Below are 26,366 nucleotides of genomic sequence, written 5' to 3' on the forward strand. Positions count from 1 at the left end.
CTTCATTTCCATCTGCCGCAACCGTTGAGCCTAGATATCTGAAGTCCCTCACGCTATTCAGAGACTGGCCATCTAATGTTATGCTCCTCATGTCCCTGTTCCTGCCTTGATCCTGGTCTGTCATCACCATATATTCCGTCTTACTTCCGTCTTACTTCTTCTTATTCGCATTCCCCGCCTCTCCAATGCTATACGCCACTCCTCCATCCTCTCCTCCACTTCCTGTTTTGACTCACTAACCAACACCACATCATCCGCATATATAATGTCCCATGGCACTCCTCTTCTTACGCTCTCCGTCAACACATCAAATACTATATTAAGGGAAAGGGGCTGAGGGCTGAACCTTGGTGTAGCCCAACCCTCACATCAAAACTCTCAGTCATGCCAGCTGCAGTTTTAACCCTCGTTTTCACATTTCTCTACATCTCCATAATTTGTTTTTTGTAACTCTCTGGTACCATCTTCATCCTCAAGCATCTCCATATTTCCTGCCTCGGTATTTGATCATAACCTTTTTCCAGGTCTATGAATATTGCGTGTATCTCCCTCTGCTTCTCTCTATATTTTTCCTTCATCTGTCTTAGCACAAAAATTGAGCTCGTCGTTCCCTTTTTAGGCATAAATCCGAACTGGCCCTTTGATATTTCCACCACCTGTCTCATAACTGATATATTTACAAGTTACAGGTAGAGCATTTACAGAATAAACAAATAGATAAACAGTACAAGGGCAACATATACAAACAAATCCTTCATTAAGGTAAAAAGGTAAAGTTGGGAGCATACGCTGTAGCAGCGCGTAGCCTTGGTGCTCATCTCCGTGACATTGGCCCTTGAGCCTGTGGTGGGAGGGAGCCCATTACCCCGGGACACAGGGCCAGTGTGACATCCGGGCTACCACAGTTTACCTTCCCCAGGTTTCCCCTGGTACCCATTTATCGACCAGCCCGAGAGGGAGGTTGAACAGCTGGGTGAGCTGCACGCCGACTGCCCGGGCCGGTTTCGAACCCGGGCCCGCGGAGTAGTAGCCAGGCGCGCTGACCACTAGACCACGGAGGCGTATATCCTTCATTAGCTCCGAAAAGAACAACGCCGGGTTAATATGCAGGAGGAGTAGGCGTACTCTGTTACCAAAAGTAAATTACATGAAAAAGAATTCAAATGATGTGGCAATAGTCAGGACATATAATCATGTAGGTCAAAAGATGGATAAAAGGTGAGACTAGTACAAAATAACTTATGTAAAGGCGTAAGAGGAGGCCGTGCAACAAATGGTGTATGTGATGAGATTAATAAGCTTTACGAATTTATTATATTCAGTATGTGGACGAATTTTAATTATTGGGCCACGGTGCTGCTAACGGCGATGGTGTGGGGGGTGACGGCGCGGGATGCTGGGAACACCCTTTCTGTCGCTGCCTATCAACACACGGCGATTTTGGACCAGCGCGGCGACTTCGTCATGAGGTGGACGCCCGAGGAAGAGAGCCTCAGGGTGGAGATCCAAGTGAGTGGCTGACTTTCTCCTTCCAATTTGTCTTATTTTATTAGGTTACTCTTCAACTGTGCACGTAAATCACCCACATTTGACAGTGTAGTTACCTCCCTTGCCCCTCCTTCACGCCTCCTGCCCGCCAGGTGGCCACCAAGGGCTGGGCGGGGCTCGGTTTCTCGCCCAACGGGGGTATGCGCGGGGCCGACATCACCTTGGGTTGGGTTGACTCACACGGGGAGCTCCATGTGCATGTGAGTAAAAGGTTAATAAAAGTGCCAGGATCAGAGTTAACATTGCGTATCTCTCTGACTTTCCTATATGACAACTGTATCATGACGTTGGCCAACATAACCTTCCTCCCACCCGTAGGATCGTTACGCCCACGGCGAGACAACACCCGTGGTGGACCACTCACAGGACATGGTGGTGGAGGGCGGCTACCAAAACGACACCCACACCGTGATACGCTTCTCGCGGCCCTGGAACACCTGCGACAAGAGTCAAGACATGAAGCTTTCGGTGCGTGGGGGATCCGCGACGGGTTAAATGTTATACTGTTTGAACAATGAGGGAGAGATCGAGGGGGGTGCGGGAAGGAAGAGACTAACAGGAGGGCCCGGAGTCGTGAGTCAGTAAGTAATAACTCTCTTTTAAGGGGGATACGATGAAGATTATCTGGGCATTCGGCGAGGAAGATCCGGTTGACGAGATGGTGATGGAACGACATGCGCAGCGAGGAGTCAAGAGCATCTATTTGAAAGAGCCGAGCTTCGCGCCGCCGCCCCTCACGGAGGACATCGAGGCGTGGGACATCCGTGCACCAAACGTAAGGCCACATAATCATATTCACCTCGTTATGCAAACAGACATAAAAGTCCAGCAGTCCGGAAAGCCACAAACATATTACCTTGTCATTCCCGAAAAAAAAACAAAGACAACCTTGTCGATCTGGCTTTTTTTCAGTTTTTCGTCTGTATACGCTTCAAGTTAACTTACACGTCTTGCTTGGTAACTCCCTCCCCTCCGCAGGTGAGTCTACCATCCCACACAGACACAGTCTACTGGTGCAAACTCTACAAGGCGCCAGATTACGTCAACGGTGCGCACATAATCGGGGTAAGATGACGTTGTTCCCTCCACTTTGTTATCTCTCTCCCTCCAATAAAGTATTGAGGAACGACATTGTGAGGGGAAGTATAATTTATGCATTATAGTGGAATTTATGCCTCGCGTCCACAGCCTCCTCACAAATGTTAAATTATCTCCGCTAAACAAACAGTTCGAGCCGCTCATCACGAAAGACAACCTCGCCTACGTGCATCACATGGTCCTGTACAACTGCATCGGCTCCCCTTCCCACCTGGACAAGTGGGCGCAGCACGACGGCGTCCAGTGCTACACGTCCAACATGCCTCCCTCGTGGTACTCATGCACAACAACATACATCGCCTGGGCGGTGGGCAGCGAAGGTGAGTCTGTCCGTCTCTCCGTAACGGAGTATCGGACCGAGGGTAGGGAGACAAAACCAATGATTGACGTGTGGGTTTACTTAATGTAATTACGCATGAAGTTACACCAGTGCTAAATTATGTCATTCATTGGATTCTTCATAGCAGAAAAGTGGTAACTTTTGGTCTGGAAATGTTACTAACGCTCCACTCACTCCGTCACTGAGCTGGACCTGCCATATGCTGGCCCTGCTGGAGCCCCTTCCAGAGTCAAAGCTGCGGCTAGCTGAGATCCAGCAAGGCTTAATTGACATTTTTCTGTACCAAACTAGCAAAACATCATAGTTGCAATGGTCACCATCATGTTTACACCAAAACGTCTTAGTGCTATAAATTATTCATGTCGTTAGAATGAACACTGTTGGCAAAAGAAGAGCAGTCATCGATATATCCTACAACACTCCATCCCGTGGAGTAAATATTCCCGCCATGCAAGGAAAGAGAAGTCAAACAGGTCCGACATCATGCCAAGCTCTCAATTTCCTTACATTAGTGGTGGAGGGTAGTGTTGAAAATTTTGCCGCTCAACATTCCCACGGCTGTCACGCCGCTGCCTCAACACGATGCATTCCTCTGTCCCTCCAATCAGAGCGCGGGAGGTTGTTTACACTGTTGTTAAAGATTTCGTGCGCGGCCGGTAGAAAGTATTATACTTATTTCATATTTCTATTTCAAATCATGATACACATCTTTAGCATCTTAAAACATTACATTCACTATATGTAACTTTATAAGAACAACATATAGCATATGACGATTTTTTAAGAGGGGAAAACATATATCTTAAATTCCTGTTTCTTGCATTTCCCCGTTTTTTAAATACTACTAGTAAATCAAGTGTCTCTATACCGTAGCAACGAGAAAAAAATGTGATTTCTAAATAATAGATAAGAACTTGTAAGAATTTTTTTTGACGTACAGCTATGGCTGATCGTCCCTGAGCTGGTGGTGGGGGAGGCCACAGCCAATACTAGGCAGAGCATTCGAACAAGTTGACGTTCTGCACATCTATCAACAACTCTGTGAACGAGTTAGTAGTTTTGTATGTAGGTCTGGGAATCGCTAGTAATGCGTCACCAAATGTTTTGGCTCGTTGTATTTGATGTTATAATTACAAGAGATGGCTGTATGTATGGAATACCCATGATATGTAATGAGTAAGATTAATAATAACCGCTATTACGGCATGTGACGGCTCCAGTATAAATGGTGAGGTGCAAATGTGTGTGTGTGTGTGTGTGTGTGTGTGTGTGTGTGTGTGTGTGTGTGTGTGATACAAATACAAATACAAATATTTTTTTTCTGATTTCATATTAATGTTATCCAGGTTTCATGAAAAGTGGATATGTAATGTTGGCCGATAAACTTTGCCATTCTAGATTTACAAGCATTTGGATGCCAATAATTACGGTGAAGTGAGTAACATGTCACATATACAGTATTGTAATCTTTATTAAGGTCATAAAGCATTACATAGTATAGTTTCCAATGTAAAATTCAACAGATTATTGATAAATAATTGCAGGATAAAGGAATAGGGCAGCACCCCAGCCTCATGGGGTATAGCATAAATCTGGAAACAGACAGGTAACGACTTGCCTCTTGATCGTATAGTCACATGTTCAATCCCGGCCAACAGCGCTATTTCGTGGGGAAGGTAGCACTCTCCTTTTACCCTAGTGGTGCGTTATGTCCTTTCCTAATATTCAATCCATCCCCCCTCGGCGTCAATCACCTGCTGGAGACGTGAGGGAAGAGAGTGTACCAGCTTTGAACACATGTCGGGTGTTCGTCTGATACTCTCCCAGACAGCATAGGAATGCCTGGTTATCTCTGCTTTGGTCTTCTCTGCTACCTACCACTCACGCTTCAATGCGGCTTCATAATGCCCTATATAGCGATCACTGAGACATGGATAGACACTGCTAATAGAAATTTTAGATCAGAATTTGAAATAACGGGTTATCAGATGTTTCACAAAGACAGAAGGGGCAGAAAGGGAGGTGGAGTTGCGCTATATGTTAAAGACTCACTTAAATGTTTAGTTAACAACTCAGTCAAAACTAACATGGATTCAGAATCAGTTTGGGTGGACGTTTACAAAGGGAAAGAAAAACTAACTCTAGGAGTTATATACAGGCCACCCAACCTTAACAGGCAGGACACGAGTATATTACTACAGGAGATTGGCAGGGCGAGTATGAGTAGAAATGTCTGCGTAATGGGGGACTTTAATTATAGGAATATAGACTGGGAAGATCTAGTGGGTGACCTGGAAGCCGAGGACTTTCTTGAAGCTATACAAGATAATTTCCTTAAGCAGGTAGTTACTGAGCCTACCAGAGGAGATAACATATTAGACTTAGTCCTAACCAATAATGGGAACTTGCTACGTGAGTTGGAGGTGGGCGGAGAGTTAGGAAATAGTGATCACAGAACGGTTCGTTTTAGCTTAGACTGGGCGGTAACCCGCGAACCGAACCCAGTGTTAGTGCCAGATTTTAGAAGAGCAAACTACGAGGGGCTTCGAAGACATCTTGAAGGGGTAAACTGGGATAATTTAGGGATTCATGAGGGCCAGAACTGCGGATTGAAGAGCCAGGAGAACCAGGTAGAAATGTCTTACAATAATTTAGTTAGAGTAATAGTAGAGGGGCAAGAACAGCATATACCACAGCGAACACTTAGAAAAGAAAACAATGATCCTAAGTGGATGACTCGTGGACTAAAACACGAGATTGGGTTAAAGAAGGGAATTTATCAGAAAATAAAGAATGGGGAAACACATCTCAGGGGCCGGTACGTCGAACTATCTAGATTAGTTAAGAAAAACACCAGGATAGCAAAAAAGAACTATGAGATCAAAGTAGCAAATGAGGCGAAAAGTAATCCTAAGGGCTTCTTTCAGATGTATAGAACAGAAACACGGGAGAAAATTGGACCGCTGAAAACAAACACAGGGGAGCTAGTAGAAAATTACGAATATATGAGCACATTGTTGAACGACTACTTCCTTTCAGTATTCACACAGGAGGATCGAACGACTATACCGGAAAGAGTTCAAGTGTACGAGGGCGGGGATGGCGATAAATTGAGGGATATAATCATTACCAGGCAAGTAGTTCAGGATGAGATAGATAAGCTTAAGAAGAACAAGTCGCCAGGTCCTGACGGGATATTTCCGAGGGTATTAAAGGAGTTAGGAGATGTAATCAGTGACCCACTAACCGACATCTTTAAGATGTCGGTAAATACTGGCTATGTGCCGAGCCTATGGAAAGTAGCTAATGTGACGCCGATTTTTAAAAAGGGGGACAGGTCAGTTGCTTCAAACTATCGCCCAATTAGCTTAACATCGGTTATAGGGAAGATGCTGGAGTCCATAATAGCCAGGAACATTCGGGAGCATTTAGAGAAACATAGCTTAATTCACGACTCGCAGCATGGGTTCACAAAAGGTAGGTCATGCCTCACCAATCTCTTGTCCTTCTACAATAAAGTATTTGAGGCGGTTGACAGAGATGAAAATTATGATGTAATTTCTCTTGATTTTAGTAAAGCGTTTGACAAAGTTCCTCACCAACGACTGTTGCTTAAATTACAGGCTCACGGAGTAGAGGGTAAAGTATTGAACTGGGTCAAGGCGTGGCTTAGCAATAGGAAGCAAAGAGTGCAAATCAATGGTAAAAGATCTGACTGGGGATGTGTTACGAGTGGGGTCCCACAAGGTTCGGTATTAGGTCCACTTTTGTTTATTATTTATATCAATGACTTAGATACAGGAATTAGTAGTGATGTTAGTAAATTTGCAGATGATACCAAGATCGGTAGAGTAATTGAGTCGGATCAGGACGCTAGTATTCTCCAAGGTGAACTCAACAGATTATATGACTGGGCGGATGGAGTTCAATGTAGGGAGGTGCAGTATTCTGAGTGTAGGTAGGAACAACCCTTCACATAACTATTGCTTAAATGACACTCTCATAAGTAGGTCTGGGTGCGAGAGGGATTTAGGGGTCTTAGTGAGCTCTGATCTCCGTCCAAGGGCACAATGCATTCAAGCTAGAAATCGAGCTAATAGGGTACTGGGATTTATTTCAAGGAGCGTAAGCAACAGAAGCCCCGAAGTCTTCCTCAAACTATATTTAGCATTAGTTAGACCTCATCTTGACTATGAGGTTCAGTTCTGGTCACCCTACTATAGAATGGATATCAAAATGTTAGAATCGGTGCAGAGGAGGATGACTAAGATGATTCAGGGGTTGAGAAACTTGCCATACGAGGAAAGACTCAAACAGTTAAACTTGCATTCTCTAGAAAGGCGAAGGGTGCGTGGAGACATGATCGAGGTTTATAAATGGATGAAGGGCTTTAATAAGGGAGACATTCATAAGGTTTTGTTGGTAAGAGAACCGGGTAGGACACGAAGTAACGGGTTTAAACTGGATAAATTCAGATTCAACAGGGACATAGGCAAAAATTGGTTTACTAACAGGGTGGTGGATGAGTGGAATAGGCTTAGCAGTCATGTGGTGAGTGCCAATACAATTGTCACATTCAAAAATAGACTAGATACATTCATGGACAGCGATATTAGGTCGGGTTAGATACACGGGAGCTTAGGGTCAAAGGAGCTGCCTCGTACAGGCCTACCGGCCTCTTGCAGACTCCTGCGTTCTTATGTTCTTATGTTCTTATGTTCTTATTGGATTGACATCACATCCCTTAGGGGGCCAGTCAAGGAGGTGAATTTCTGTCAAACGTCATTACTTCGGCAACTGCTTTGTTAAGATAAAATTCACCAAAGGACACTCAAAACGACTGTTAGGTGATTTGGAGGTTTTAATGGTAACTAATGGTTTCGCTAGATCATAAGAACATAAGAACATAAGAACGCAGGAGTCTACAAGAGGCCGGTAGGCCTGTACAAGGCAGCTCCTTTGACCCTAAGCTCCCGTGTATCTAACCCCACCTAATATCGCTGTCCATGAATTTATCTAGTCTATTTTTTAATGTGCCAATTGTATTGGCACTCACCACATGACTGCTAAGCCAATTCCACTCATCCACCACCCTGTTAGTAAACCAATTTTGCCCAGTTGGTTCAAACTTTGTTTTACACCTTCTGTGTTGGTAATGATAATGGCTGTAATACAGGATTTACGATAAGGTCATGCATGTTCAGTCAGTCGTGTGCTCTTACAGTATTATCCAACACATGATCGAGCGTTGACCTTTTTTATACCTCCGTCAGAGCCTGTAACAAAACTGTAGTTTAACATCATCTTCACAATGCAGCATAAATGGTTCCCACACCTAACATATTATATATAACTGCAAACAACTCGTTAACTCGTTCACCAAGGAGCGGCCACGCTGAGAGGGGTGAGGATAATCAACTTCCTCGAATGCTCTGCACAGTATTGGCTGTGGCTTCCCCCACCACCTGCTCATGGACTATCAGCCATGGCTGTACGCCGCATGCATATTTTTTTGGTAGTTCCACAAGCGCCAACAGATGGCAGGTTGGGCTCAGTGAAGGACCCAGTTAGAGATCATTTTTGCCTTAACCTCACCGCCATCCTACAGGGGAGATGTGGCCGGACAACGTGGGCCTGCCTATTGGGGGAGGGAGTGACCCTAACTACTATATGCTGGAGGTTCATTATGACAACTCTCGCCGAATGGAAGGTTGGTGGCGCGACAGTTTTGTTCTCCTACATGAGGGAGCACAGTTAACACAACTGTTTGCATCGATGTACAGGAGGCAATCCAACAACAGCAAAAAAAAATAAACTATTTCTTAATCAAAACTACAATTATATGAAATAAGATCTCAACACTCTGGAAACATCATGTCACCAGGTTTATATTGATATGCAATTTTGTTCTCAGGCGTCGTGGACGACTCTGGCCTGCGCTTGCTCTACACGAAGGAGCTGAGGAAATACGACGCAGGCGTCTTGTCGGTGGGCCACGTAGTTGAAAAGGGCCAGGTCATTCCTCCCGGGCAGTCCTGGAGAACCATCGGCCACTGCGGCGGCCCGTGCCTCGAGGCGGTAAGGGTCTTAATCTTAAATATTTCGTCACGCAAGTTCACAGACTTGACAAATATTTCGTAGGAATTTTGGGAATTTCCACGGGTAGCGTTATGACCCCGGTGACAGTTTGACCCTCCTTATGTACCATGAACGTGAAAAAAATAAATATATACTCATAATAGCCCGTTTTTTTTTAAAGCAGAGGAGTCAGTTCAAGGGCATAAAAAAGGTAACAAATGTAAGAAGAAAAACCCCCTACTCACTGCTCCTAAAAAGAGTTAGAGGAGTGGCCGAAAGATAGGTCAAATTCAGGAGGAGAGGTGTCCTGATACCCTCCTCTTGAAAGAGTTCAAGTCGTAGGCAGGAGGAAATACAGATGAAGGAAGATTATTCCAGAGTTTACCAGCGTGAGGGATGAAAGAGTGAAGATGCTGGTTAACTCATGCATAAGGGATTTGGACAGTAAAGGGATGAGCTTGAGTAGAAAGTTAAGTGTGCCGAGGCCGCGGGAGGGGGGAAGGCATGCAGTTAGCAAGTTCAGAAGAGCAGTCAGCATGAAAATATCGATAGAAGATAGAAAGAGAGGTAACATGGCGGCGAAATCTAAGAGGTAGAATACTATCAGTAAGAGGAGGAGAGCTGATGAGACAAAGAACCTTAGACTCCACTCTGTCCAAGAGAGCTGTGTGAGTGGAGCCCCCCCACACTTGAGATGAACACTCCGTACCAGTGTAGATAAGGCCCCTGTTAATGGGTTGCAACTGTGCGGGGGAAAAGAACTGGCGGAGACGGTACAGACGCCCAGCCTCGAGGAAGCTGATTTAGTAAGAGAAGATATATGAAGTTTCCAGTTGAGATTAGGAGTTAAGGATAGACCGAGGTCGTTTAGTGTTGAAGACGGTGATAGCTGAGTGTTGTCAAAAAATAGTGGATAGTTGTTTGGAAGATTGTGTCGAGTGGATAGGTGGAGAAACTGTATTTTTGAGGCGTTGAAGGACACCAAGTTCTTCTTGCCCCAATCGGAAATAATAGTAAGGTCTGAGACTAAGCGTTCTTCCGCAACCATTCATGAATCATTTATTTTCTGTTCGGTGGGTCTTCTATTAAAAGAAGTTGTGTAGTGCAGAGTAGAGTCATCGGCGTAGGAATGGATAGGACAGATCGTTTTGGAAATAAGATCATCAATGAACAACAGAAAGAGAGTGGGAGATAGGACAGAACCCTGCGGAACACTACTGTTAATAGGTTTAGGGGAAGAACAGTGACCGTCTACCACAGCAGAAATAGAACGGTAAGAAAGGAAACTGGAGATAAAGGTAGAGAGAGAAGGATGGAAACCGTAGGAGGGTAGTTTGGAAAGCAAAGACTTGTGCCAGACCCTATCAAAAGCTTTTGATAGGTTTCACCGAAACGGCTAAGAGAGGATAACCAATAATCAGTTAGGAAGCCAAGGAGATCACCTGTAGAACGCCCCTTGCGGAAGATCAGAAGGTCAGAAGGTCAAAAGTGGAAAGGTGCTTTTGAATCTTCCGGTTAAGGATTGATTGAAATGCTTTAGATAGGCAAGAACGCAAAGCTATAGGACGGTAGTTTGAGGGATTGGAACGGTCACCCTTCTTAGGCACAGGCTGTATGAAGGCATACTTCCAGCAGGAAGGAAAGGTAGATGTTGACAGACAGAGGCGAAAGAGTTTGACGAGGCAGGGTGTCAGCAAGGAATCACAGTTTTTAAGGACAATAGGAGGCACTCCATTAGGTCCTTCTGATGATTTAGACCAGAGAGGGCATAGAAGACATAATTTTTAAGAATCTTAATAGCAGGCATAAAAGAGTCAGAGGGGGGATGATTAGGAGGTATATGCCAAGAATCGTCTAGAGTGGAGTTTCTAGAGAAAGTTTGAAAGAAGAGTTTAGCCTTAGAGATAGATGAGATAGCGGTGTTGCCGTCAGGACTAAGGAGAGGAGGGAAAGATGAAGAAGTGAAAATGGAGGAGATGTTTTTAGCTAGATGCCAAAAAGTCACCGGAAGAATTAGAAAAAGCAAGGTGTTGACATTTACTATTAATGGATGAGTTTTTGGTAAGTCGGAGAATAGATTTGGCACGATTCCGGGAAAAAATGTAAAGATTATGATTAGCGGGAGATCGAAGGCTCTGGTACCTCGTGTGAGATGTCTCTCTATCTCTGACAAAATGAGAACAAGCGTTATTAAACTAAGGCTTTTTAGCATGAGGAGTAGAGAAAGCACGTGGAATGTATGCCTCCATTCCAGAGACAATCACCTCTGTGATGCGCTGGGCGCACACGGAGGGGTCTCTATCCTGGAAGCAGTAATCCTTCCACGGGAAATCGGAAAAGTACATCCTCAGGTCGTCCCACCGAGCTGAAGCAAAATGCCAGAAGCATCGCCTCTTCGGTGGGTCCAGAGGGTGTGCAGGAGCGATAGGACAGGATACAGAAATAAGGTTGTGATCGGAGGAGCCCAACGGAGAGAACAGTTTGACAGAGTAAGCAGAAGGGTTAGAGGTAAGGAAGAGATCTAGTATGTTGGGCCGGTCTCCAAGACGGTCGGGAATACGTGTAGGGTGCTAAACCAACTGCTGTAGGTCATTGAGAAGAGCAGAGTTGTAGGCTTGTTCACCGGGCTGGTCAGTGAAAGAGGATGAAAGCCTAGGCCGGTGGAGAACATTGAAATCTCCCAAGATGGAGAATTCAGCGAAATGAGATTTGGGCAAGATGTGCTCCACTTTAAAGTTCAAATAGTCAAAGCATTTTACATAGTTAGTAGAGTTAGGTGAGAGATGAACAGCACATATGTATTTAGTAATAGAATGACAATGAGGTCTTAGCCAGATCCTGGAAAATTCTGAAGAGTCAAGGTCGTGGGCACGAGAGCAAGTGATGTCGTTGCGCACGTAGGCGCAATATCCAGCTTTGGATTGAAATTTAGGATAGAGATAGTAGGAGGGAACAGAGTAGAGGTTTCTGTCAGCAGCCTCAGAAACCTGTGTTTCGGTGAGGAAGAGAAGGTGAGGTTTAGAGGAGGAGAGATGGTGTTCCACAGAATGAAAATTAGAAAGAAGACAGCGTATGTTGCAAATATTGAGAAGGAAAAGGCTCGATGAGTTTTCAAGACACCTCTCAGGTCGGCAGCCAAAAGGGGAGTCCTCTCTGAGGGAATTTGTGGTTCTCCCCTCAGGCGGGGACTCCGAGGCATGGTTATTGAACGCCATTTTTTATTTTGAATTTGGGAAAAGTTGTGTGTGTTGTGTGAATGTAGTGTGGTGTGGATAGAAGAGGATCTGTCTTTAGAGAGCATGCTGAACTACTCTCTGGTATAGATGAGACAATAGGGAAACGGTTAGTGAGGTAATGGGAAGGGTCTTTGGAGGGCTTCAGCACCCTCCTCACTTCCCATGTGAGTGGGAGCCACCGGGAGTGGCTTGCGCCCGTTCGGTAGGTGTCTTCCTACCTACTCCAATTTGGCCTCTGGAAATAGTTGATGTGATCTTCTATGTGGCCTTGGGAAATATCGTAGTAGGAGCCCGATACGTTTAAGAATATGGATCTCTAGAAGCCTTCGGACCTTAGATGAATGCCTCTTCCCCTCCCCCAAAGGTCCTGCCTCCTGAGGGCATCAAGGTGATCCAGGTCCTCCAACACGCGCACCTCCTCGGCAAGGCACTGACCCTGAGACACATCCGTGGCCACAGAGAACTGCCCATCATTGCCCAGGGTCAGCATGTACTTGTTTCTTTTTGCCAAGTAGGAGTTCTCCAGGGCTGACTCAAGCTTCCACTCTTATTTCTTTTCTGTTTCAAACGTACCTGAATCTGGATATCACATCAAAGTTGGCGCGTGTGTCTTTGCCAGAGCATTCAGTCCTTGTGTGTCACGTAAAAGTTTTCCCTTGCAGATTTAAATTATGACTTCAACTACCAGATATCCAGGAGACTGAAGAAGGAAGTGACTGTGCTGCCCGGAGACTCCTTCATTCAAGAGTGCCTGTATGACTCTAAGGGCAGAACGGACCCAACCTTTGTTAGTACCGAAAACTTTCTCTCTGTAGTTTTGGGTCTCATGAATATCCAAGACTATCGGGTTTTAAAGGTGTCAGTGCTTAGCTTCATTATTTGATTATACAATTCATTCATAGCTTGTTCACATTTTCTTGTTTCATCATACGGAATGAACTTATGGCTGTTACGCCTCCCATTCAGGTTCAGTAATTTTTCACAGCACTTTTCTGCTCCGTGTGGCGTCACTTGAATTTTGTGGATATGGCACTTCGTAATATTTATTGTTCCATTACCGAAACAAAGATGCATTCTTTTCGAAATGGTTGTATATGACACACTGTGGGTTTTAATTGCCGTATCAACACACTTACTGATTACAACGACGATTAAAGTCCCCAAAATTATATAAATGAGAAAAAAATAGCCTCAAACGGATTACAGCTGGAGTTACAGTATTGCATAAATGGCTTACAATAATATATAAACACCAAACTTTCCGTATATGCATTAAAGATAATTAAGTGTGATGATAATGAGGCCCTTTAATCAAGAAACAACTCTTTAGGGCGGCCTTGACTCCGGGGATGAGATGTGCCAGTCCTTCCTGTTGTATTACCCCAGGGTGCCCCTGACTTACTGCGCGTCACACCCCGCCCTGGGGAACATCTACCGGCCACTCGGGGTGAAGAACGTCCAGACACTGAATAAGTTAGTAAAAGACGAAATACGTTCACAAAATTGTGCATCATGAAAGTGAACTTCTCTCTAACACTTTGCAAATATATTCATTAGTAACTACTGGCTCATTTCCTTACAACATTTAGTTTCATTTCAGTAACATGACCTATTTTTGGGATGTGTGTGTGTGTGTGTGTGTGTGTGTGTGTGTGTGTGTGTGTGTGTGTGTGTGTGTGTGTGTGTGTGTGTGTGTGTGTGTGTGTGTGTGTGTGTGTGTGTGTGTGTGTGTGTGTGTGTGTGTGTGTTTGTGTGTGTGTGTGTGTGTGTCGTGGCAAATATAACTAAGTCACCTTCCTTCCAACAAGCACCTGTAATTTCAAAATTCATCAAAACAGGGAAGTGAATAAGGAGAGCGAGAGGAAGCTGGTTGAGGCACTCTTGGAGAAGAAGGAGAGGCCCGCTATAAAGGAGTACGATTTTGGAATGATCTACAAGAGTATGGCAGTCCATGAACCCAGCTGTAAGTGCATGTGAAACTGAATTTGAACACTCACGCTTTCAGTCACGCGTCACCATGTTATGTTTTATAGGCAACTGTATGTCTGTGCGATAGTCTACGTTTACTTAAGTATTATAATATATGGCAAATCTGTCTAATTTAGTCAGTCATTCCTTTAAACAGTATTAGTGTTAGCTATAAATGGTAATACAATGACACATGGATATGGGAGGACGAATAGATCACAGAAAATGCATAATACGTAGGCGTACCTGACATCACCACAGCCGATCCAGGATTCAGAACGTTGCCCATGGTAGAGGAGGTAACGTTATAATTGTATTTCGTAAAGAATCCTTAAAACCAAAAACTAACTAAAATTATGAGTATTCTTTTTCTTGAACAAAACATTGAATACACAACAGAACAATAATATGAAAATAAGTATTGCTGTGGTCCGCAGGCCCCAGGCAGCAGGCCCGCTATTTTGAGGGTATCAGATACCTGAAATAGCATATTTTTACTGCTCAAAGCAGGTGATGTCACTTATTGTGACTTCGTGAGCTTTCATATTTATCTATTTGTGTATATTTCATGGTGGCAGAACTTAACTTACTAGTTTCATTTTTACAAGTGAAACGAATTTGTGACTGTTTATCACAATAGAATTTCACTCTAATAAGTGAATCAGACACCACAGAAATATTACCAGTGTGTGTAAGAACGAATACAAAGATAAGCATATACTTTGATTTAACTCTAGGAAGTCTTGTGGATCGTTAATAAATAAAGACAAAATATCCGGATAGGTTATTCTTTAGCCCATTAACTTCAGTGCCCCCCCAAAAAACAGTCCCTCCACCAAGTTTGTACCTCACATTTGATGATGTTAGGTGCGCCTATTGTAAAACCTTAAAGGATGAATCGTGGCTAGTCAAATGCCGGGTCAGTGAACACAGAAATAAGAAGTGACTTGCTTGACCATTTTCTCTCCCTTCCTCGCAGCATTAAGTAACAAGACCTTGTACGACATTTTCCACGATAAGAAGACATGGAGAGACAAGGGCAGGATGCGGACTCTGCAAAAACTAACTGAATATGGCACTCATCGCATGATGTGTCGTATTAATGGCCAAGGACAGGTAAGATGGTCGGTGTCAGTAGTGAAGTTTTGTACGTTTGTAATTTTGAACCCTCTATCACCCGGGTGCGCAGGACCATACTTATAAAACACTTCTAAACAACATTTACACTACATTTACAAATAACATTTACACTACATTTACAAACAACATTTCCATTATACTTACACAAAACATTTACACTATACCTACAAACAACATTTACATTACATATACAAACATCATTTACACTACATTTACAAACAACATTTATATTACATTTACAAACAACATTTACACTATGTTTACAAACAACATTTACACTACATTTACAAACAACATTTAGACTACATTTACAAACAACATTTGCACTATATTTACAAACAACATTTACATTACATATACAAACAACATTTACATTACATTTACAAACAACATTTAGACTACATTTACAAACAACATTTAGACTACATTTACAAACAACATTTAGACTACATTTACAAACAACATTTAGACTACATTTACAAACAACATTTACACTACATTTACAAACAACATTTACACTACATTTACAAACAACATTTAAACTACATTTACAAACAACATTTACATTACATTTACAAACAACATCTACACTACATATACAAACAACATTTACATTTCATTTACAAACAACATTTACACTACATTTTACATTACATTTACAAAGAACATTTACATTTCATTTACAAACAACATTTACACTACATTTTACATTACATTTACAAACAACATTTACACTACACTTACAAACAACATTTACACTTCATTTTACATTACATTTACAAACAACATCTACACAACATATACAAACAACATTTACATTACGTTTACAAGCATTTACAGTACATTTACAAACATTTACGGTACATATACAGACAACATTTACATTACATTTACAAACAGCATTTAACCTACATTTTACATTACATTTACAAACAACATCTACACAACATATGCAAACAACATTTACACTACACTTACAAACAACATTTACCCAACATTTTATATTGCATTTACAAACAACATCTACACAGCATATAAAAACACCATTTACATTAGATTTACAAACAACATTTGCACTACATTTACAAATAACATTTACACTACATTTACAAACAACATTTACATTACGTATAAGATACCCCCAAACAACATTTTCGAAACCACTGCATACTTCTATTCACCGTAAATAGCGTTGATATACTACACAGTTGCAATGATTTAACTACACCTCGCAGCACCTCAATTTCTGTAACATAATCATAGTTTTTAGTTTACCTGTGACTTTGTGCAGTGCGTTTTGCATGAGATGAGGAGGGAGTGATGTATTTATTGACAATTCTGCTTTATTGATATTACGGTTTGCTTCTTTTCTGCTTGCTTAACTGACCTATTCCTACACCTTAATTACGCTTTTTATCTTACAAGTTGGCTTCTAAACTCTTTCTTTTATGTTCCCTTCCGCCCTTCCCAATCTCTCCCCTAATCACATAAGTAACTGGTATTGTTTTTTGCAGTTTCATGACTATGAGTACCCATGCTTCACCTCAATCAAAACGCTGGACAGTGAATGTTCAGAAGCCCACGAATCTCTAGTCTACCATCTCGTACCCTCAGGTTAGTCACACAAGCGAGAGACCCAAACAAATATATGTGTACGGACAAATAAGAAAGTATATACCCAAACAAACTGTGACTGGTGATTTTTTTCTTACAACAAAGGAGACGGTTCAAGGGCAACAAAAAGAGTGTAGAAAAAAGCCCGCTACTCACCGGTCCAACAACAGAGAAAAGTAAAGAGTGGCCAAAAGAGAGGTCAATTTCGGGCGGAGAGGATTCTTGATACACTCTTCTTGAAGGAAGTCAAGTCATAGGCAGGAGGAAATGCAGACGAAGGAAGGCTGTTCCAGAGTTTACCAGTGTAAGGGATGAAAGAGTGAAGATGCTGGGTAACTCTTGCATAAGGGGTTTGGACAGTATAGCGATGAGCTAGAGTAGAAAATAGAGTGCAGCTGGGCCGCTGGGGGGGGGGGGGGGTGGAAGTTTAAAAGAGTTGGAAGTTCAAAAGAGCAGTCAGCTTTAAGATATCAATAGAAAATAAAGAGAGGCAACATGGGGGCGGAATTAAGGAGTCTGTCAGTATGAGGAGGGGAGTTGATGAGACGAAAGACCATGTTTATTAGAATTTCATTTTCACCAATAACGATGCTGAGGCAGTCGAAATATGTCCTTATTTAATATATTAGTATAGCTTATATATCATATGAAGCCTGATTTCGGAGCCCCCCACACATGTGATGCATACTCCATAAGAGGGCGGACAAGGCCCCTCTATAATATGAACAGCATCTGTGCGGGGAAGAAAACTGGCGGAGACGATACAGAACGCCCAACCTCGAGGAAGCTGATTTAGTGAGAGAGGAGATATGGAGTTCCAGGTTTTTTTTTACAGCAGAGGAGTCAGTTCAAGGGCATAAAAAAGGTAACATATGTGAAAAAAAGGCCCGCTACCCACTGCTCCTATAAAGAGTTAGAGGAGTGGCCGAAAGATAGGTCAACTTCGGGAGGAGGTGTCCTGATACCCTACTCTTGAAAGAGTTCAAGTCGTAGGCAGGAGGAAATACAGATGAAGGAAGATTGTTCCAGAGCTTACCAGCGTGAGAGATGAAAGAGTGAAGATGCTGGTTAACTCCTGCGTAAGGGATTTGGACAGTAAAGGGATGGGCTTGAGTAGAAAGTCGTGTGTTGCGAGGCCGCGGGAGGGGGGAGGGCATGCAATTAGCAAGTTCAGAAGAGCAGTCACCATGAAAATATCGATAGAAGATAGAAAGAGAGGCAACATGGCGGCGAAATTTAAGAGGTAGAAGACTATCAGTAAGACGAGGAGAGCTGATGAGACGAAGAGCCTTTGACTCCACTCTGTCCAAGAGAGCTGTGTGAGTGGACCCCCCCCCGCCACACGTGAGATGTATACTCCATGCGAGGACGGACAAGGCCCTTGTAAATGAATAGCAACTGTGCGGGGGAGAAGAACTGGCGGAGACGGTACAGAACGCCCAGCCTCAAGGAAGCTGATTTAGTAAGAGAAGAGATATGAAGTTTCCAGTTGAGATTTTGAGTTAAGGATAGACAGAGGATGTTTAGTGTTGAAGAAGGTGACAGCTGAGTGTTGTCAAAGAATAGGGATAGTTGTTTGGTAGATTGTGTTGAGTTGGTAGGTGGAGAAACTGTGTTTTTGAGGCGTTAAAAGACACCAAGTTCTTGCCCCATTCGGAAATAACAGTAAGGTCTGAGGCTAAGCGTTCTGCTGCCTCCAGCCTGGAATCATTTAGTTCCTGTTGGGTGGGTCTTCTATTAAAAGAAGTTGAGCAATGCAGAGTAGAGTCATCGGCGTAAGAATGGATAGGACAGTTCGTTTTGGAAAGAAGATCATCGATGAACAACAGAAAGAGAGTGGGAGATAGGACAGAATCCTGCGGAACACCACTATTAATAGGTTTAGATTCTGAGTTAAGGATAGACCGAGGATGTTTAGTGTGGGGGAAGATGACACCCGAGTGTTGTCAAAGAATAGGGGATAGGTGTTTGGAGGATTGTGTCGAGTTGATAAATGAAGAAATTGAGTTTTGAGGCGTTGAAGGACACAAGGTTCTTGCCCCAATCGGAAATTATAGTAAGGACCTGAGGTTGCGTTCTGCACAATCTGCAGCCTCCATCCTGGAACTGTTTACTTCCTGTTCAGTTGGTCTTCTATCAAAATAAATTGAGTAATACAGAGTAGAGTCATCGGCGTAAGAATGGATAGGGCAGTTTGTTTTGGAAAGATCATCAATGAACAACAGAAAGAGAGTGGGAGACAGAGCAGAGCCCTGAGGAGCACCACTGTTGACAAGTCTTGTGAAGGAACAGTGACCGTCTACTACAGCAGTAATAGAACGTTCAGAAAGGAAACTGGAGATAAAGGTATAGAGAGAAGGTAAAAACCAAAGGAGGGTATTTGGAAACCATAGATTTGTGCCAGACCCTATCAAAGGCTTTTGATATGTCAAAAGCAACAGCTAAAGTTTCACCAAAACGGCTAAGAGAGGATGACCAAGAATATGTTAGGAGAGCAAGAAGATCACCAGCAGATCACCGCTTGCGGAACCCATACGGGCGATCAGAGAGAAGGTCAGAAGTGGATAGATGCTTAAGAAACTTCCGGTTAGACATTGATTCAAAAGCTTTAGATAGACAAGAAAGTAAAGCAATAGGACGGTAGTTTGAGGGACTAGAGCGGCCACCCTTCTTAGGCACAGGCTGTATGAAGTTGAACTTCCAGCAGGAAGGAAAGGTAGAGGTTGATAGGCAGAGGCGAAAGAATTTAACCAGGCAGGGTGTCAGCACGGAAACACAGCTTTTAAGGACAATAGGAGGCACTCCGTCAGGTCCATAAGCCTTCTGAGAGTTGAGGGCAGAGAGGGCATAGAAAACATCACTCTTAAGAATCTTAATAACAGGCATAAAGGAGTCAGAGGGGGGATGAGTAGGAAGAATATGCCCAAAATCGTCCAGAGTGGAGTTACAGTTGTTACAGAGAGTTTGAGAAAAGAGTTCAGCCTTAGAGATAGATGAGACGGCAGTGCTGCCGTCAGGGTTAAGGAGAGGAGGGAAACATGAAGAAGTGAAATTGGAGGACATATTTTTTGCTAGGTGTCAGAAGTCTCGGCAAGAATTAGAAAAAAAGCAAGGTTTTGACACTTACTATTTATGAAAGAAGTTCTGGTAAGTCGAAGAATAGATTTGGCACGATTCCGGGCTGAAATATAAAAGATATGGTTAGCAGGAGTGCGAGGGCTCTGGTACCTTTTGTGAGCTGCCTCTCTATCTTTGACAGCACGAGAACAAGGATTATTAAACCAAGGCTTTTTACTTTTTAGTATGAGGAGTAGAGAAAGTACGTGGAATGTATGCTTCCATCCCAGAGACAATCACCTCTGTAATGCCCTGGGCACACAAAGGGGTCGCTATTCTGGAAGGAGTAGTCATTTCACGGGAAATCGGAAAATGATATCCTCAGGTCGTCCCACCGAGCTGAAGCAAAATGCCAGAAGCATCGCCTCTTCGATGGGTCCAGAGGATGTACAGGAGCGATAGGACAGGATACAAAAATAAGGTTGTGATCGGAGGAGCCCAACGGAGAGAACAGTTTGACAGAGTAAGCAGAAGGGTTTGAGGTAAGGAAGAGGTCTAGTAAGTTGAACCTGTTTCCATGACAGTCGGGAACACGTGTTAGGTGCAGAGCCAACTGCTCTATGTAGATCGTTGAGGAGAGCAAAGTTGTAGGCTTGTTCACCAGGCTGGTCAGTGAAAGAGGATGAAAGACAAAGCTGGTGGTGAACATTGAAATCTCCCAATATGGAGATTTCAGCGAAAGGAGAGTGGGTCAAGATGTGTTCCACTTAAAGAGTTCAAGTACTCAAAGAATTTTGCATAATTAGTAGAGTTACGAGAGAGATAAACAGCACAGATGTATTTAGTAATATAATGACAATAACGTCTTAGCCAGATAGTGGGAAAAATACTAAGGAGTAAAGGTCGTGGACCTGATGGAGTGCTTCCTATTGACCTTAAAAATTGTGCCTCTGTGTTGACACCCTGCCTGGTCAAGCTCTTTCGTCTCCGCTTATCAAAATCGACCTTTCCTTCCTGCTGGAAGTACGCCTTCATAGAGCCTATGCCTAAGAAAGGTGACCACTGAATCCTTCTGACTACTGCCCTATAGCTTTACTTTCCTGTTTATCTAAAGCTTATGAATCAACCTCAACCGGAAGATTCAAAAGCACATTTCCACTTCTAACCTTCTATCTGATCGCCAGTATGGGTTCCGCAAGGGGCGTTCTACTGGCGATGTTCTTCTCTCTTAACTGATTCTTGGTCATCCTCTTTAGCCGCTTCCGTAAAACTTTCTCTGTTGCGTTAGGCATATCGAAAGCTGTCGCTAGAGTCTGGCACAATTCTCTGCTTTCTAAACTGCCCTCTTATGGTTTCTATCCTTCTCTCTGCTCCTTTATCTCCAGTTTCCTTTCCGGTCGTTCTATCTCTGCTGTGGTAGACGGTCACTGTTCTTTCCCTAAACCTATCAACAGTGGTGTTCCACAGGGCTCTGTCCCATCACCCACTCTCTTCCTGTTATTCATCAATGATCTTCTTTCCATAACAAACTATCCTATCCGCTCATAAACTGACGACTCCGCACTACATTATTCAATTTCTTTCAACACACGACCCTCTCAACAGGAATTAAGACTCCAGACTGGAAGCTGCAGAACGCTTAACCTCACACCTTGCTATCATATCTGATTAGGGTAGAAGGAACTTTGTGTCTTTCAATGCCTTAAAAACCCAATTTATTCACCTATAAACTCAACACAATCTTCCGAACACCTATCCCCTACTCATCAGCAACACTCAAATGTCACCTTTTTCAGCACTAAACATCCTCGGTCTATCCTTAACTCAAAATCTTAACTAGAAACTTCACATCTCTCCCACTGAATCAGCTTCCTCGAGGTTGGGCGTTCTGTATCATCTCCGCATAGTTGCTATCCATATACAGGGTTTTTTTCCGCCCTCGTATGGAGTATGCATCTCAAGTGTGGGGGGCTCCACTCACACAGCTCTTCTGGACAGAGTGGAGTCTAAGGCTCTTCGTTTCATCAGCTCTCCTCCTCTTACTGATAGTCTTCTACCTCTTAAATTCCGCTGCCATGTTGCCTCTCTTCCTATCTTCTATCGATATTTTCACGCTAACTGCTCTTTTGTACTTGCTAACTGCATGCCTCCCCCACTTCCCGCGGTCCGGCTGCACTCGAGTATCCACTCTAGCTGATCCCAATACTGTCCAATCCCCTTATGCAGTAGTTAACCAATATCTTCACTCTTTCATCCTTCACACTGGTAAACTCTGGAACAGTCTTCCTTCGTCTGTATTTCCTCCTGCCCATAACTTGACCTCTATCAAAAAGAGTGTATCAAGACACCTCTCCACTCGAAATTGACCTCTCTTTTGGCTACTCTTTACTATTTTCTGTTGTGGGAGCGGCAAGTAGCGGGATTTTTTTCTACACTCATTTTGTTGCCCCTGAGCCGACTCTTTTGTTGTAAAAAATAAAGTTTACTACATATAATGAGGCAGCATATGTTAAAAGTTAAAGGCAATGATAAATTAAGCATTCTGGCTAACAATAAGGACTGCATGATGGTCCACCCTCTCTTTTTCTGACATTAATAATACTCTCAAACCTCTGAATTTTGATATATTAAAATTCTATGCTTTCAGGTTAAATACTTTCCCAGCTATATCAAACATCTCCCCTCCAATATTTCAGCCTATAGCCCCGTATCCTCACACTCTTCAAACATTGTCTTTCTGGTATTGCAGGACTACCGATGTACGATTCCAGACTCTTCAGAGGGAAGACATACTAATTAAAATTCTATGCTTTTAGGTCCATTTACTTTCCCAGCTTCATCATGACCTTCCATGACTTCAGAGCCTGTACCTTTACCCTAAATGACAATTTTCCATATATTTCCTGGTATTGCAACTTTCATACGTTTTCACACTTTTCAGAGGTGCCAAAGGGAGGTTCGTCCAGCCACGCCCTGCAGCCAGCCATCCCTCATTCTCTGCTGCTCGGCTCTGTGTCTCTCTTGTTCGTTCTCCTCAAGTAAAGATTATTGGCCCCGAGGAACAACCTCCTGGATCTTCTACTGAATACGTATAATCTAATAAGGGAACGTTCAGGGGTAGCCTACTTTACCTTGCCCCTGGTCGGTAAAGAATTTTAACCTTTTAGCATCGTGTAATCAGTCGCCCTCAGAAAAATTATAGGAATAAAATTATGCAAATAAAGTAATAACGAAATAATGGGAGTAATATAATGCCAACTAGCCTTTTTCCTCTGTTTGTGTGCTGTTTTTGTGAGCTTTGAGGCGTTCTGTGCTGGGAGCTTGTGGTGTGCTGGAGGACGACACAATCAGGAGGATTACTGCATACTACTGACCGCTAAGTGTTCTGATTTAGTATTTACCTAGTTAGGTAGAGATCCACAGTTAGTTCTAGGCCACGTGTATTAAGCTTCCCACACCTACACCAACTTCAACACTCTTTCACGCGAACCGAGTGCTACACGGTTTTATATTACTTTTGTGTTAATACAGCTTTATCTTATTTACGTAAGTGATTTCTCAGTATAATAATATACGCACGTGTTTTGTCTTGGTAGATAGAAATGACCGCGCCTTTTTGTCCGAGCCACCCTCTTCCCCGGGGAGTTGACCTGACTGCGACCTGACTGCAGCTGCTGGTTTGTTTTCCTAGATACACGTTTTTCCCAAGAGATTTGACCTGACTACCTCACCGCAGCTGCGGAATCTTGTTATTATTCTAACGCGCCAAATTATTTTTGTCTTGCCTCGCCCATATCTTCACCATGCCGTCCCTCAAGCGTTGCTCTGGGTGTGGCCTTCGCATAGCCAAGCAGTACTTTCTTTCCAAGGACGTTTGTAGGTTCTGCGTTAAAACTCAGAAACATGGAAACATGGAAATGCAGGCAACAGAGACCCTATTGGCTCATTACGAGGTCGCCCGCTTGGGTGATTTAATCTGCTCGACCGCCACTTGGGGCTTGATGAGCAGATGAAAGCCCCTCGTTATTCAGTTTACTCCCGACGCAGCGAAATGACGGTCGATTCTATATTTGAAGGAGTTGATGGTATTCGCATTTACTACTTCTGAGGGAAGATTGTTCCAGTGGCGGATGACTCGGTTTGAAAAGAAACTCCTTCCAATGTCTGTGTTACATCGACTCGACTGAATGGGTAAACCGTTATTTCTAGTTCTTGAGTTTGTTTGCAGTTCAAAGAATTTGGAGTAATCGACGTTATTGAACTTTTTTAGATACTTGAAGACTTGAATCATATCCCCTCGCGGGCGTCTTTTCTCCAATGTAAAGAGATTGAATCGCTTGAGTCGTTCCTCGTACGGTTGAGCCCTTACGGTTGGAATCATCTTTGTGGCGCGTCGTTGAATCCTTTCCAGTAAAGCAATGTCCTTTCTGTAGTTAGGGGACCAGAACTGTACTGCATACTCGAGGTGCGGGCTTACCATGGAATTATACAAGGATAGCATCACGTCTGGTGTTTTACACTCGAAGTTCCTCGCTATGAACCCGAGCATAGTGTTGGCTTTGTTGTATGCTTTTCTACAGTGATTCGCGTGTTTCAGGTCACTGCTGATAGTGACTCCAAGATCCTTTTCCTCCTGCATCGCCTGCAGAGGTCTCCCATTCATGATGTATGTGTGGTTACTATTCTGGGACCCAATGTGCATGACTTTGCATTTGTCAACATTAAAAGACATTTGCCATTTTTCCGACCATTCGATAATGTGATTGAGGTGTTTCTGAATGATTTCGCAGTCGGTCTTTGTGAGGGCCTCTCCACCCACCTTGGTGTCATCTGCAAATTTCGATATTGTGGATTTCAGTCCTGATTCTAGGTCATTGATATATATGATAAAGAGGATGGGTCCCAGCACTGACCCTTGAGGCACTCCACAAGTGACTGGAAGCCAATCGGAAGGCTGTCCGTTGAGTAGTACTGTCAGGACCCAGAAGACGAGGAAACAGAGGAGTGAGATATACAACTGTGTAAACATCTGACAGGACAAACACTAACAAAAAGGGTGACATATATATAAGTGTAAACATCTCAAGTACCAAACAGGGAAACAACGAGGGTAAAGGAAAACAGATACCCAGAGAGGAAAGGCAGGTATACAACTGTGTAAACATCTGACAGGACAAACACTAACAAAAAGGGTGACATATATATATGTGTAAGCATCTCAAGTACCAAAGAGGGGAAACAACGAGGGTAAAGGAAAACAGATACCCAGACTCAGATACAGAAAACAGATGCCCAGTGGGCGTGGTCAGAAAGTGTGAACAACCATTGAAAAAGACTCTGACCCGTGACGTCAGTTGTGGCGACATGTTATGAGCCAATAATTTAACAGAAAAATCACTGTGGGAGTGTCTTAAGACTGACTCACGAATAGCAGGAGAAGTAAAACAATACAACATAATGAGCGAGCAGATGGGTGTGACAGGAAGTATTGGCCATTGGTTATGTAGAAAATTAAGGGCGTGTCAAGGATGTAAGTCCGCCTAAAGCAAAGAAAAATGTGGCCTAGAAATCAGTGGTATGAGTAGACCGAGCTTGGTTCTCGCCTCAAGCAGACCTGCTACTCACTCAGCCGAGAATGGCTGTTGTGATCTTAATCGTGAGTAGAAATTCGAGAATCTAAGGGAAACCGACTGTATTGTCCTGGAGATTATAATGTAGGAGATGTGAAGTAGGATTGTGAGTGGGACAGGATTGTGATTATTTGTTTGCGATGTAAAGCAAAGGTAAAACCACTGGGTGTGGTATTTGGTGCTTCCGTGACTTGTAGTAGATTATACTATAGGAATGTGTAGTAGGATTTTGTGAAGAGAGTACATAATGATTGTGATGTAAGCAGAGATACAAACCACTGCTTGTGGAACGACGAGTGTTATTATTATTGGCAACAACTGAGCACCTATTGTAGTATTATGTTTAAGACATGTCGTTTGTCATATGTTGCATCCATTGCTGAATATGCCAGTGTTATGATCGTCTGAGCACAGAATATTGCGTAAGGCAATTACTTTCATTTAATTTTAAATAAATGTATATTTTCTTTTTCCCTTGTTTATCCCCGAACTCCAGTCTCCAATAACAACTTAAGCCGGATCACGCTACCAGGGATACGAGACGGTGAGATCATTTATGGAGTAATTAATGAGTGATAAAAGAGTTGATTTAATACAAGAAAAGAAGGGTCTAAAACTGGCGGCAGCGGTATAGGGATAAATAGGGACATGTGCTTA

General features: G+C 43.2%; 1 protein-coding gene across 1 annotated transcript; it reads left to right on the forward strand.

Annotated features, from left to right (window-relative positions):
* The first annotated feature begins 922 nt into the window (after positions 1 to 922).
* Positions 923 to 23,691, forward strand: LOC126993878 (DBH-like monooxygenase protein 1). Its single transcript, XM_050853015.1, has 16 exons — positions 923 to 1,138; positions 1,323 to 1,509; positions 1,641 to 1,748; positions 1,867 to 2,016; positions 2,153 to 2,323; positions 2,527 to 2,613; positions 2,777 to 2,966; positions 8,595 to 8,696; positions 8,901 to 9,064; positions 12,665 to 12,782; positions 12,963 to 13,087; positions 13,631 to 13,773; positions 14,139 to 14,263; positions 15,248 to 15,384; positions 16,923 to 17,022; positions 23,021 to 23,691. The coding sequence occupies exons 2-16, from the start codon at positions 1,324 to 1,326 to the stop codon at positions 23,119 to 23,121; spliced, it is 2,007 nt and encodes a 668-aa protein (XP_050708972.1). The 5' UTR covers positions 923 to 1,138; position 1,323; the 3' UTR covers positions 23,122 to 23,691.
* Positions 23,692 to 26,366: the final 2,675 nt, after the last annotated feature.

This window comes from Eriocheir sinensis, unplaced genomic scaffold (genome assembly GCF_024679095.1).
Source record: "Eriocheir sinensis breed Jianghai 21 unplaced genomic scaffold, ASM2467909v1 Scaffold695, whole genome shotgun sequence".
Lineage (NCBI taxonomy): Eukaryota > Metazoa > Arthropoda > Malacostraca > Decapoda > Varunidae > Eriocheir > Eriocheir sinensis.

Excerpts from the sequence above, each read along its gene's own strand:
- LOC126993878 (XM_050853015.1), top strand. The coding sequence starts at position 1,324 with ATGTGGACGAATTTTAATTATTGGGCCACGGTGCTGCTAACGGCGATG. Across the intron at positions 15,385-16,922 it reads GTATTAATGGCCAAGGACAG|TTTCATGACTATGAGTACCC; the intron begins GTAAGATGGTCG and ends TGTTTTTTGCAG. Across the intron at positions 17,023-23,020 it reads CTACCATCTCGTACCCTCAG|AGGTGCCAAAGGGAGGTTCG; the intron begins GTTAGTCACACA and ends CACACTTTTCAG.